This window comes from Ursus americanus, chromosome 15 (assembly GCF_024610735.1).
Source record: "Ursus americanus isolate L20-20 chromosome 15, mUrsAme1.1.p, whole genome shotgun sequence".
NCBI lineage: Eukaryota > Metazoa > Chordata > Mammalia > Carnivora > Ursidae > Ursus > Ursus americanus.
In genome coordinates, this window is record NC_142141.1 from 36,447,151 (window position 1) to 36,461,946 (window position 14,796).

Genomic DNA, 14,796 nt, shown 5'->3' on the forward strand with positions numbered 1-14,796 from the left:
CTCAAGCCAACTCCGCTCTGCGCACAGAGCCTGATGCAGGGCTTGATTTCATGACCCTGAGATCATGACCTGCGCCAAAACCAAGAGTCAGATGTTCAACTAACTGAGCCACCCAGGCACCCTACAGTGTGGTTTTGATTTGCATTTCTCTGATGATAAGTGATATCGAGCATCTTTCATGTGTCTGTTGGCTATCTGGATGTCTTCTTTGGAGAAATGTCTGTTCATGTCTTCTGCCTGTTTTTAAATTGGATTAATTGTGTTGTATAAGTTCTTTATATGTTTTGGATACTAACGCTTTATTGGGTAAGTCATTTGCAAATATCTTCTTCCATTCAGTAGGTAGCCTTTAGTTTTGTTGATTGTTTCCAAAGCTGTGCAGAAGCTTTGTATTTTGATGTAGTTCCAATAATTTATTTTTGCTTTTATTTCCCTTGCCTCAGCAGACACACCTAGAAAAACGTTGCTAGAGCCAATACCAGAGACATTTCTGCCTGTGCTCTCTTCTAGGATTTTTATGGTTTTAGGTCTCACATATAAGTCTTTAATCCATTTTTAATTTACTTTTGTGTATGGTGTAAGAAAGTAACCCAGTTTCATTCTTTTGCATGTGGTTGTCCAATTTTCCCAGCACCAGTTGATAAAGAGACTATCTTTTTCTTATTGGATATTCTTTCTTGCTTTGTCAAAGATCAATTGACCATATAATCATGGTTTTATTTCTGGGTTTTCTATTCTGTTCCATTGATCTATGTGTCTATTTTTGTGCCAGAGCCATTCTGCTTTGATGACTGCAGCTTTATAATATAAACTGAAGTCTGGAATTGTGATACCTCCAGCTTTGCTTTTCTTTTTCCAGACTGCTTTGGCTATTCAGGGTCTTTTGTGGTTCTATATAAATTTTAGAGTTATTTGTTACAGTTCTGTGAAAAATGCTGTTAGTATTTTGATGGAGATTGCATTAAATGTGTAGACTGCTCCAGGTAGTCTCGACATTTTAATAATATTTGTTTTTCCAACCCATGAGCATGGAATGTCTTTCCATTTGTTTGTGTCATCTTCCATTTCTTTCACTAATGTTTTATAGTTTTAAAGAATACAGGGCAGGGCACCTGCCTGCCTCAGTCGGTGGAGCGTGTAACTCTTGATCTTGGGGTTGTGAGTTCAAGCCCTACACTGGGTAAAGAGATTACTTAAAAATAAAATCTTTAAAAAAAAGAAAGACTATAGGGCTTTCACCTTTTTGGCTAAGTTTATTCCTAGGTATTTTATTATTTTTGGTGTAATTGTAAATAGGATTGCTTTCTTAATTTCTTGTTCTGTTGCTTCATTATTAGTGTATAGAAATGCAACAGATTTCTATACATTGATTTTGTATCCTGTGACCTACTGAATTCATTTATCAGTTCTGGTACTTTTTTGGTGGAGCCTTTAGGCTTTTCTAGATATATAGTATTATGTCATCGACAAATAGTGAAAGTTTTACTTCTTCTTTACCAATGTGGATGCCTTTTACTTCTTTTTGTTTGTTTGTTTGATTGGTATGGCTAGACTTCCAGTACTGTGTTGAACAAAAGTGGTGAGATAAATAAAAGTTGTCTTGTTCCTGACCTTACAGGGAAAGTTCTTAGTTTCTCCCCATTAAGTAGGATGTTCATTCATGGCCTTTAGTATGTCAAAGTCATTGGAAAATTTTAATACCCTGTAAAGTGAGCATTCCTATGATTTTGATTTTCAATAATACTATAGGGCAGACTTAGGACTCTTTATTGGCTGGCCTTATAATTACATTAAAATATTAACCCTTTATACCATAGACTATAATACCTTATATGATCTAGTCCCTGCCTTCCTCTCCAAATTCATTTCCTGTCATTCTTACCTTTTCTATCAACGTACAAAATGTCAACAAAACCAGACTTTTTGTTCCTCCAATGTGCTCTAATACATTCCCTTCTTAAAGTCTTGAATTATGCTGCCATTTTGGCCTAGAAGGCAGCTGGGGCTGCCTCCCATGTATGGTGTAATTCTCAACTAAAAGGTCACCTCTGCAGAGGCTTTCTCTGACTACTCTACATACAACAGACCTTCTACTCTCTTTCTCTACCCTTTTGCTTTACTTTATTTTATTCTCAACACTTATTACTACATAAAACTGTATTAATTTATTAGTGCATCTGTACCTTGTCTGTCTCCAAGCACTCACCTCCACTAAAATGTAAGCATCATGAAGGCAGAGGCTTAGATCGTATCCAAGAGTACCTGGCACACAGTGAGCACACTGTATTTGTTGACCAAACTATGTGTCTGGGTTCATGTCCCATAGCTTAGCCCATTACTAATTACTACCCTTAAAGTCAAAGGCCAAGAGAAAGTCACTCTAACTACAAAGCATCTGAATTTATTAATGGTAGATATATATTTTTTTAAAGATTTATTTATTTATTTATTTGACAGAAATAGAGACAGCCAGCGAGAGAGGGAACACAAGCAGGGGGAGTGGGAGAGGAAGAAGCAGGCTCATAGCAGAGAAGCCTGATGTGGGGCTCGATCCCGTAATGCCGGGATCACGCCCTAAGCCAAAGGCAGACGCTTAACGACTGCGCCACCCAGGCGCCCCAATGGTAGATATTTCTAAACGGTGGTAAAGAGGGGCACCTGAGTGGCTCCGTCAGATGAGCATCCAACTCTTGATTTCAGCTCAGGTCTCAATCTCAGGGTGGTGAAATCAGTGAGATCGAGCCCCGCCATCAGGCTCCATGCTCAGTGCAGAGTCTGTTTGAGATTCTCTCTCTCCCACTCTCTCTGCTCCCCCTGTGTATGCACACACACTCTCTCTCTAAAATAAATAAATCTATAAATAAATAATCAAATAATAAAAGGTGGTAAAGAATATGTATAATTGGGGTCTATGATTAAACCCCACCGATCTTCATATAAAAGTATGGACAAAGAAAGCCCAATTTGTTTTTGTTTTTGTTTTTTTTAAAGATTTTATTTATTTATTTGACAGAGAGAGAGACAGCCAGCAAGAGAGGGAACACAAGCAGGGGGAGTGGGAGAGGAAGAAGTAGGCTCCCAGCAGAGGAGCCTGATGTGGGGCTCAATCCCAGACCACCAGGATCACGCCCTGAGCCAAAGGCAGATGCTTAACGACTGAGCCACCCAGGCGCTCCAGAAAGCCCAATTTGTACAGTGTAAAAAGAAACTGGAGCACACTTTCAAAGGTACAATATAGTAATACATCAGTGACTGGGCAGGGAACTGAAAACTTGCTCTTTCAAAGAATGGGATAAACTATATTTTATACCCAGTAAAATTATGTCATGCGTTAGAACTTTATCCAAACTATTGTTCAGAGGATTAACAAAGTTAAACAGGTTTCTTTAAACCCTATACACACCACTTAAATGTTTATTGTGGATCACTGGCCTGGGAATATAACATTCAAAGTTTCTCAAACTTATTTGACTTATTTTCTTTAAACTACTAATTTACATATCCTGGAAATCAATTTGGGATAAGCTTCTATAGAGGTCATAAAGTCACTGTGTTAGCAACTATGAGAGCCCACCATTTAGCATGATCCTTAGTAGTTTGGAGAACAAGAGTTTGTTTTTTTGTTTTTCCAATTGCTTTCTTCAGCCGAAGTTTTTAACCACAATAGCCTGGCTCCTCTCTTCTTTAATAGTTGTTTTCTTCCAATACTTCTATCAATTTATTTATTTTCTTATTTTACTACGCTGTATAAAGTCTCTAAATCTACACTGCATAAAGGCTGTAAATAGTTGTGGGCATTTTTGTCTTTTTTTTTTCTTGTCTTTTTATTTAAATGCAAATAGCTCTAATACTCCAATATGTAATATAATAATTACTTTAAATTTTGGTAATTAATCTTTAACAGGTTTTGTTAATTTCTTCTTATTCCTATTTTACTCAGAACTTCTATTGGGAAAGACTACTAAATTTTATCAAATGTCAATGTTATCACATAATATAACAACATCATGTGATTTGTAACTTTTCACTTATTTATATAATTCATTAATTATATTGAAAATTTCTTGATGGAAAAATTTCCTAATTGTAAAATATCCTTGCATTCCTAGAATAAACCTTACTTGATCATGGGATACTATTAATTTAGATTACTTGCTAAGTTTAATTCTTGAAGAAATCAGATACTTGATTTGCTGAAGTAAGGAATGTCACTTTAAACTTACATAATTTAAGTTTTGGAAAGATAGTAAGACAAAGATAAAAAAGAAATTAGAACTGCATAGTTCTATTTACTGGAAATTTTAATCAAATTATATTCTCCTATTCCAGTCATATTATGTATAGGTTCCCATATTTTAGTTTCCTTTAGATCAAATTAATTTTTAAATTGTGCTATGGAAGTGAAATTTATCTTTTGTCTGTTATCCTAAAGATCAACTCCAGAAAACATAAACTATCCAAGAATGTGAACAGGAATTTTGAAGGTAAATGAGGTGAATTATAAATATCAGAAAGTAAAAAGATGAGACAAAATAACCTAAAAACAACAATTTTTTTAATCTAAAATATAGTGTTTCACCTAAATAACACCATCTGTATTTTTTAATTTATAAGGTTTTCCACTGTAATTTATAAAACTACAAATAGTGCATTCTTATGAACCACTCTGAATACTAAAAATTAATCATTACAATATAACAATAGAGGAAAAAACTGCTCAAATATTTCCTGTAATGTTCTTGAGTCCTAGGCCAACAGATATAATGCAAAAGAATCTTAATAACCATTTAAACAATTTTTTCAGTTATTATTTCCAAAAAGCAATCACTTAAACTTGTATTAGGTATTAGACTCAGACAGAAATCAATCTTTACTATAAAAAGTAACAAATTATTAGTGACAACTTCAAAGTCATTTGAGTCCACTTAATAGCATCAGTCTGACCCACTGAGCTCCCTAATAAACTGTACTAGAATTTATACCAACTCTCTTTTTCATAGTTTCCATATTTATTTAAACAAACCTTATACTATCAGGTAAAACAAAGTAAAGACCATGAATATGTAAACATCAGGATTCCCAATACTCTACCTCCTACTTCATTGGCAAGTTTGTTACAACACAAATGTTAAATACCGAAAGATATGAATGTATTAGATGAATTATCAACAGTACTCACGCATCATTTGAGCAAGTCATAAATTCTCCCTTTATTTTGGGATGCCATGAACCAGTATGAAGCATTGCTGTATGACCCTTAAAAAATAAAAATATAGGAAAAAAGATATTTTAGAAAGATTCTTAAAAAATAAATAAAATGACCAGAAACTGACATATCATACTTAAAAGTAACTTTTTAGTCCTCCCAAGAGCACACATACTATACTTTTCCAATTTTATTTCATAATATGCTTTATTTCACTTTGTTTAATTCACTGTATAACTCCCCTGCCCAGAAATTAACACAGCACTTATACAGAACAGGTGCTTAATAAGGAAGGAAATAGAAAGGAAACTGACAGCCTCTCTTTAGGAAACAAATGGAAAAACCATAATAAGAAAGAGGCCCTTCTTTAAAGACTCCTCAATGGAAAAGAAGAATAGAAAGTATATACAAATAATCAAGGCAAGAACAAGAGGTTAAGGAAAAAAATCCACACTTAAAAATGTGTCAGTGATCTTGATTCTACATCTATAAGAATAAATATGAGAGAGAAGGAGAAATATCTTTTAAATGATTCAAGAAGATTAGCCCTACTAATTATAGAGCATAATATAAAAATACTGTAATGTGTAATGTTGGCAGACGAACTGACATACAAACCAAATCAACCACAGAGTACATATCAAACATGAATATACACACACACTTCCCTTTTAGGTGCAAAGCTGGCTAGAGTGATCTTATACAGTATGTTCAGATGGGGCAGAAAAGAGCCTAATACTTAATAATGGCAAAATCTCTTGTTCTGTAAAGATCCCAAATAAAGCTATGCTATAAGGAGCAAAATGTGCATATTTAAATGACTTAAAAGGAAAATAACTGTAGCTCTCTGGAAGGAATGAATTGGAACTGGAGTACCCACATATAAACCTGAAGACCATACACAGTCCAAATGGCCCACAATACCTCAAACAGATCTGGCCAACTCCTGACAATCTGCTTATGTTGATAGGGTACAAAAGGGGTCCAGAGATGTACAGTAGAGAAGCATGAACTGAAGTAATGGGACTAGATGGGGGTTTGAGAGTCCATTTTCTCTCCTGAGCTTAAGACTGCATATTTAACTATCAACTTGACACTTGTATCTGCATAGGCATTTCAAACATAATAGCAGGCCAACAAGGAAATCTTGATTCTTAATGTCCACTTCATTTGCAGTCAGTTTCTTCCACAGTTGCTAAAACTACAAACTTGGAGGTTATCCTTAAATACTCCAACAACCATAAACCTAAAACCTCTCTCCACCCAAATTCAATCCCCTAGCTAGTCCTGTCAGCTCAACCCAAAATACATCTTAAATCTATCCGCTTTTCTCCTTATTCACTTCACCATTCTTAGAGAGGTCAACATTACCTCATTCCTCCATGTCAGTTATTATATACTGTAACAGGTCTGCCACTTGCCTCTCCACTTTCATTCTTGCCTCATGTGTTCCACCTGGCAATCGATACAGTCTTTTAAAAATATCCTTCTAGGGAGCTTGGGTAGTGCAGTTGGTTAAGTGTCCAACTCTTGGTTTTGGCTCAGATCATGAACTTGGGGTGGTGAGATCAAGACTCAGTGGAGTCTGCTTAGGATTCTTTCTCCCTCTCCATCTGCCCCCACCCATGCCCAGTGCTTGCACTCTCTCTAATAAATAAATAAATCTTTAAATATATATATTTATATATACATATATTTGTACACAAACACATAGAAGTGTTTCTTCTAAAATGCCAATTTCTAAAAATTCTAAACTAAAAATGCCAATGCTTGGGGCGCCTGGCTGGCTCAGTCGTTAAGCGTCTGCCTTTGGCTCAGGGCGTGATCCCGGAGTCCTGGGATCGAGCCCCACATCGGGCTCCTCTGCTGGGAGCCTACTTCTTCCTCTCCCACTCCCCCTGCTTGTGTTCCCTCTCTCACTGGCTGTCTGTCAAATAAATAAATAAAATCTTTAAAAAAAAAATGCCAAAGCTTATATTGTCCCCCACTTGCTCTCCAGCCTCTTTACATAGTCCACAACAACTCACATGTTCTGGCTCTTGCTTTCTTTACAACTGCACTTATTTTGTGTTCCCTCTTCCCCAACAGGCACTAATCTGCTGGCCTTCTTTCATTTCCTCTAATACACCCAGCTCTTTCCCCGCATCAAGACCTTCTCACGTGCTTTTTCACTTGTGGGAAAGCTCTTTTTTTCCACTTTTACATGACTGACTTCTCATTCCTTCAATCTCAGTTTATATAGCACTTATTCAAATAATATGACCTGGCCTTATAACTAAGTATATATGGCCCATTCTGTTGTTTTCCACCCGAATATCTGTCCATTTCCTTAATTACATAATTAATGTCACAATTTTTAATTCTTTATTAACTTGTTATTAGACTTCTAAAACTGTCGAAGTTTTGCATATTCAAAAACAAACGAATAAGGCTGAGAGGAACCTAAAATTCCATATAAGCAGAAACCAATGAACCCTCTTGCATTTCAAATGAACAACAAATACACTGAAATAATAAATAGAAGATAATAACCCAAGTAACCATATACTCTGTATTAGATTAAATGGTGGCCCCCCCAAAAGATCTACTCATGTCCTAACCTCTAGAAGCTATGAATGTGACCTTAGAGAGTCAGAAGAGAAGACACAAAGAAGAGAAAGCTCTGTGAAAATGAGGCAGAGAGACTGGACTATGTGGCCACAAGCCAGGGAACACCTGGAGTCACCAGAAGCTAGAAAAGGCAAGGAAGGATTCCCCTAGAGCCACTGGAGGGAGCATGGCTGTGCTAATACCTTGATTCCAAGTCTTCTGGCCTCCAGAACTGTGCAAGAATTTCTGTTGTTTTAAGTTACCAAGTATGTGGTAATTTATTACAGTAGTCTTAGGAAACTAATATATACTCTCAGGCTAAAGACCAAAAGAATTATAAATACTGAATTCTAGTTAATACATTTGTTTCTTTTTTGCAGTGGTATGCATTAAGAATTCTGAAACAGCTTTCATTACAATGAAGAATTAAGCAAATGAAGAAATACTTTTGAGGACAGTGGGAGCCGAATTTCTCCCTGTTGGAAAAGGGAGTTACAAAAGTGGAAAGAAAAACTAGAATGAACCCTATGGAATTTGACTGAAATCAGGGATATCAATATGAACTCACGATTTCTAATAGGTAGATATAGATATAGGTGTATATGCATGTGTGTAAGTTATTCTCAAGCTTCGTATACTGAGATTGGCTGGAAGCAATGACACCCCAGCAACCATAGCACAGAGATGCTGGTTTCTAAATTGCATTCTCCACTAAAAGGAAATAGGGCTCCTTGAAGAAATGTTTGACTCTTGTTCATACAAGATGAACATGGAACATTTGGTTGTGCCAAAAAATAAGAAAGTGCAAAAATGATGGGGATATGTTAAAGAATAAAGGACAGGTTGACGGGCTTCTACTGGGACAATTAGGGCATCAAAATAAGCAATGAAAGTAATGGATTATAAATGACTGACTAAACTAGGAACTCCTGGTATATATGAATAAATGAATAAGAGAAAGCTCCTCCTTGCAATATTATAAGAAATACAAAATGAATGATGGAGTTAGAAAAATCACCATTTTGTAATCATCACAGTAATAATTGATTCACACAAGAATCATCAATGGATGTTAAAACTACTGGAGAAAAGCTTGATAATGAACAGGGAGGGTATTTCCCTACTCTCAAAATCTCCCTGCAAATTACTTAGTAAGTACAAAGAGAAAATAGCAGGGAAGAAATCTGGTATTACACTACCTTAATTAAGCAAGTGATCAAATTAACACCGCCAATACTGGGATGTGCTGGTATCATGTACTTCCTGATATGAGGATGTAAGAAGGACACAACAGCATTTCTGTGACACTTTTAGAAATGCATACCCAAACTCTAATGATGAGGAAAAATGGGCAAAATCAAATCCTGTATCTGTTGCTACATATTTATAACTTGTACACATTTATAAAATGAATGGCTTATAGTCTTCAAATATATCAGATTCTTTTTTTTTTTTAAAAAAGGCAGAGGAACTATTACCAATTGAGAAACAAAAAGGCAGGGGTGCCTGGGTGGCTCAGATGGTTAAGCATCTGCCTTTGGCTCAGGGCATAATCTCAGGGTCCTGGGATCAAGCCCCACGTCAGGCTCCCTGCTCAGCAGAGAGCCTGCTTCTCCCTCTCTCTGCCCCACCCCCACCCTCATGCTTGCTCTCTCACTCTCCCTTTTTTTCAAATAAATAAATAAATAAAATCTTTAAAAAAAGAAAGGTATGACTACTAAGCTGGTTATAGTTATAACCATAACTATAATCATAAAAGAGATTGTTGAGACAACTGTGGACTACAGATTAGACAATAGTATTTTATCAAGGTTAAATTCATGATTATGTAAAAAAATATGTTATTAGGAAAACCACACTGAAGAATTTAGGAGTAAAGGAGCATGATGGCTGCAACTTATTTCAAAAGTTGGGGAATATTAGGAGAACCTGGGTGGCTCAGTCGTTAGGCATCTGCCTTCGGCCCAGGGCGTGATCCCAGGGTTCTGTGATCGAGCCCCGCATTGGGCTCCCTGCCCCACTGGGAGCCTGCTTCTTCCTCTCCCACTCTCCCTGCTTGTGTTCCCTCTCTCGCTGGCTGTCTCTCTCTCTCTGTCAAATAAATAAATAAAATCTTAAAAAAAAAAAGTGGAAACAGCACAAATGTCCATCAACTGAAGAAGAGATAAATGTGGTACATCCATACAATAGAATATTATTTTTGCCATGAACAGAAATTAAATATTGATACATGCTATATGAATTTTAAAAACACAATGCTAAGTGAAAGGTCCACATATTATATTATTCCATTTACGTGAAATATCCAGAATAGGCAAATCTATAGAGACAGAAGCAGATCAGTGGTTGCATAGTGCTATAGGGGTGGTAGAGTTGAGGATGATGGCTAAGGGACAGGGAGTATTTTGTTTTTAATAGACTACTTTTTAAGACAGTTTGAGGCTCATAGCAATATTGACAGGAAGACACAGAGATTCACCATATATCCCTTGCCCCCACATGCATAGCTTCTTCCTATTATCAATATCCCCCACTAAAGTGGTACATTTGTTACAACAGATGAACCTACACTGACACATCATTATTGTCCAAATTCCATAGCTGACATTTGGGTTCACTCTTGATATTGTACATTTTATGGATATGAACAATTTATAATGACATGCATCCATCATTATAATATCATACAGACTAGTTTGTCTTAAAAATCCTCTGTGTTCTGCCTAATCACCACTCTCTGCCCCCTTACCTCCTGGCAACCACTGATCTTTTTACTATCACCACTTTTTATTTCTTTTGGGGAGGATAAAAATGTTCTAAAATTGATTGTGGTGATAGCTGCACACTCCATGAATATACTAAAAACCACTGAATATACTAAAAGCCACTGAACATACACGTTAAATGGGTGAATTTTATGGTAGTCTATCTCAAATTAAAAATTTTAAAAGACAGTCTAAAAGAAGTTCTTCAAGTGAAAGAGAAATGATAACAAAGAGAACCACTGATCATACACATTAAATGGGTGAATTTTATGGTTATATATATTCTATCTCAAAATTAAAAATTAAAAAAGAAAGTCAAGTAAAAAGGAAAGGATAACAAAGAGAAACCCGGAATTTAAGCAATAAAGAGACACCAAAAGAAAGGGTAAATATCTGAGTAAATATTATTCACCTTCAACTTGTTGAAAATAAAAATTATTATCATTGCCTGATGGGACTTTCAACGTATGTAAGTGTAACAACTACATCAGGATTGGAGGAAGAGCCTATGTGGTTGCACAATTTCTATTTTATACTTGAAATGGTAAAATATGAATTCTAAGAAGATTATATAAAATTTAAAATATATTTTTATAGTTCCCTAAAGCTACCACTTAAAAAACTATGCAAAGAGACATAACTAAAATCTGATGGGTAAATAAAAATGAAATTCTAAAAATACTCAGATAATTTAAAAGAAATCAGGAAAGATGAAGCAGAGAACAGAAGGAAGCAAAAACAATGAAATGGAAGAATTTTTTTTTTTTTAAGATTTTATTTATTTGACAGAGAGAGAGACAGCCAGTGAGAGAGGGAACACAAGCAGGGGGAGTGGGAGAGGAAGAAGCAGGCTCCCAGCGGAGCAGGGAGCCTGATGCAGGGCTTGATCCCGGGACCCTGGGATCACACCCTGAGCCGAAGGCAGACGTTTAATGACTGAGCCACCCAGGCGCCCTTGAAATGGTAGAATTAAATCCAACCATATCAATAATTACATTAAACTTAAATGAGCTAAATATATCAATTACAAGACAATGATTACCATAATACATTAAAAAGCAAGACCCAACAATATGCTTCTTTCAAGAATCCAACTCGAAATATAATGATATAGAAAGGTTAAAAATAAAGAATTTAAAAAGATGTAACAAGAACCTTGACTCAGGGCCTTGAACAGAACAGCCTTTGCTGTTCCTCTTTCTGCATGACTCCTTCTCAGATATCCATGTGGCTGGCTCCCTCGTGGATCCGTCATCCAGTTCTCAGCCTGAATGCCATCCCCTCAGAGAGGCTGCCCTGACTATCTATAACTCCCTAGGCACTCTCCATCCCCTTAGTTGGCTTCACCTTAATTCATAGCACTTACTAGTCTCTGGTTTAGTGATATATATTTTTGCATATTTTCAATGTCTCCCCACTGGCATATAAATTTCATGAGGGCTTTGTCTAGCGGACACTCAATAAGTGTTGTTGAATAAATAAATACAGAACAAAATATACCAAGCAAACAATAATTTTTTAAAAAACTCAAGTGAATATATTAATATCACACAAGGTTGACATCAGAAGAAAAATCAAAAGAGAGACATTATATAATGATAAAAGTATCAATTCACCAAAAAGACATAGCAATTATAAGTGTACATACACCTATGGGGTGCCTGGGTGGCTCAGCTGGTTAAGCATTCAACTCTTGATTTCAGCTTAGGTCATGATCTCAGGGTCATGAGGCTGGGCCCTGCGCCAGGCTCTGCACTCAGCCTGGAGTCTGCTTGAGATTGTCTCCATCTCCCTCTGCCCCTCTCCCCACTTGTGCACTCTCTAAATTAATTAATTATGATTAAAATCTTCTAAAAAAGAAAAGATAAAGCAAGTCTCCATATTTAAAGCATCCACCTTAAAATATTAGGAATTAGAAAACTAGAAAAAGCAAGCAAAAAGAAAGCATAAGAACAGAAATCAATCTTGAAAACAGAACTACAGCAGAGAAATACAAATGAGGTAAATTGAAAAATTCTACCAGACCAAGAAAAAAGAGAAGACATAAATTGCCAACATCAGGAAAAAAAATATATGAGCAATGACCCTAAAGAAATATTACTAAAAATTCTATGTACACGAATTTGCTAATTTAGAGGAAATGGACCAATTCCATGAAAGTCATAAGCTATCATAACTCAACCCAAGAACAAAGAAATAACATGAATAGTTCTATAGTTATTAAATAAATGGAATTCATAGTTTAAATTTTTTGGAGAAAAGGGAAAAGAAAACTACAGGCTATACTGGCCAATTCTACTAGGTATTTTTAAGTGTTGCCATTTATAATGGCTTAAAAATGAAATTTTTAAGTATAAATTAAGTATGAATTTAATGAAATCTGTTCAGGAGCTCTATGCTAAAAACTATAAATCCTAAATAAAAGGAAAAAAGGACCTAAATAAATGACAGATATACTGCTGCTGGTGAACTGAAAGACTCCATAGAGTTAAGATATCAATTCTCTCCAAATGATGTTTAACTTTTTAAAATATTTTTTAAAATTTTTTTCAGAGAGAGAGAGAAAGAGTGAGTAAGCACTCGAACAGGGGCGGGGGGAGGACAGAGGGAGAGAGAAAGAATCTTAAGCAGACTCCACACCCAGCACAGAGCCCAACACAGGGCTCGATCCCACTGTCCTGAGATCATGACCTGAGCTGAAATAAAGAGTCAGACACTTAACTGATGGAGCCACCCAGGCACCCCTCCAAACAATCTTAGGATTCAAAATAATTTCCAACAAAATCCTAGCAGGATTCTTCGTATGTATAGACAGGATAATTCTAAAATGTATGTGAAAAACTAAAGAAACTAAAAAGGCCCAATATCAAAACTACAATGAGATATCACCTCACACCTGTCAGAATGCTAAAATCAACAACACAAGAAACAAAAGGTGTTGGCGATGATGAGGACAAAAAGGAACCCTCGTACACTATTGGTGGGAATGCAAACTGGTGCAGCCACTCTGGAAAACAGTTTCGAGGTTCATCAGAAAGTTAAAAATAGAACTACCCTACAATCCAGCAATCATACTGGGTATTTACCCAAGTAATACAAAAATACTAATTCAAAGGGATACATGCATCCCTATGTTTATAGCAGCACCATTTACAATAGCCAAATTATGGAAGCAGTACAAGTGTATTGGTATGTGTACGTGTATACACACACACACACACACACACACACACACACATATATATATAATGGAATATTATTCAGCCATAAAAAAGAATGAAATCTTGCCATATGTAAGGACATGGATGGAGCTAGAGAGTATAATGCTAAGTGAAACAAGCCAGTCAGAGAAAGACAAATACCATATGATTTCACTTACATGTGGAATTTAAGAAATGAAGCAAATGAGCAAAGGAGAAAAAAAGAGAAAGAATGAGGAACCAAGAAACAGACTCTTAATTATAGAGAACAAACTGATGGTTACCAGAGGGGAGGTGGGTGAGGGATGGATGAAATAGGTGATAGGGATTAAGGAGTACACTTGTCATTATGAGCGCCAGATGATGTATGTAAGTGATGAATCACTATATTGTACACCTGAAACTAATATAACACTGTATGTTAACTGGAATTAAAATAAAAACTTTTTTTAAAAAAGAAACTAAAGCAGCCCAAATAATTTGAGACAAAGAACAAAGTTGGAGCACACAACCAAATTTTTTAAAAGATTTTATTTATTTATTTGAAAGAGAGAGAGAGGGAACAAGCAGGGGGGAGAGGCAGAGGGAGAAAGAGAAACACATTCCCTGCTGAGCAGGGAGCCCAACAAGGGACATGATCCCAGGACACTGGGATCATGACCTGAGCTGAAGGCAGACGCTTAACCACCCAGGCACACCACCAAATTCTAAGATATACTAAAAAGATGCAATAATCAAGGCAGTGTGGTATTAATGAAAGGATATACACATAGCTACGGAACAGAATAGAGAGTCTCCAAGTAGAGAGCCTAAGCTGCCTTGGCTTCCTCAGTCTTGCAGACTCCTCCACACCTGCTGCACTCTCGTCCTCTGCCTAACTGAACTCCATCTCCACTGACAGGTCTGCCTGGCCCTGTCATCTAATGCATAGTCTGCTTACATCCCCATCAGTTCCCACTCACCATTTTCCTCTCCCACTCGCAGACTCAGGGATTCTACAGATGGATGCTGCTCTGTCTAGTCCTTAGAACCTCAC

The 14,796-nt window shown here is 36.4% G+C and overlaps 1 protein-coding gene across 2 annotated transcripts in view; it reads right to left on the bottom strand.

The window, feature by feature from the left end:
* The window catches only part of WDR70 (WD repeat domain 70), a 290,352-nt gene that overhangs the window by 171,005 nt on the left and 104,551 nt on the right, over positions 1–14,796 (bottom strand). For both annotated transcript variants that reach the window (XM_045787291.2, XM_087867918.1), the window contains one exon: positions 5,180–5,256. In XM_045787291.2, the coding sequence (XP_045643247.1) occupies positions 5,180–5,256 (77 nt within the window). The remainder of the gene's footprint in view (positions 1–5,179; positions 5,257–14,796) is intronic.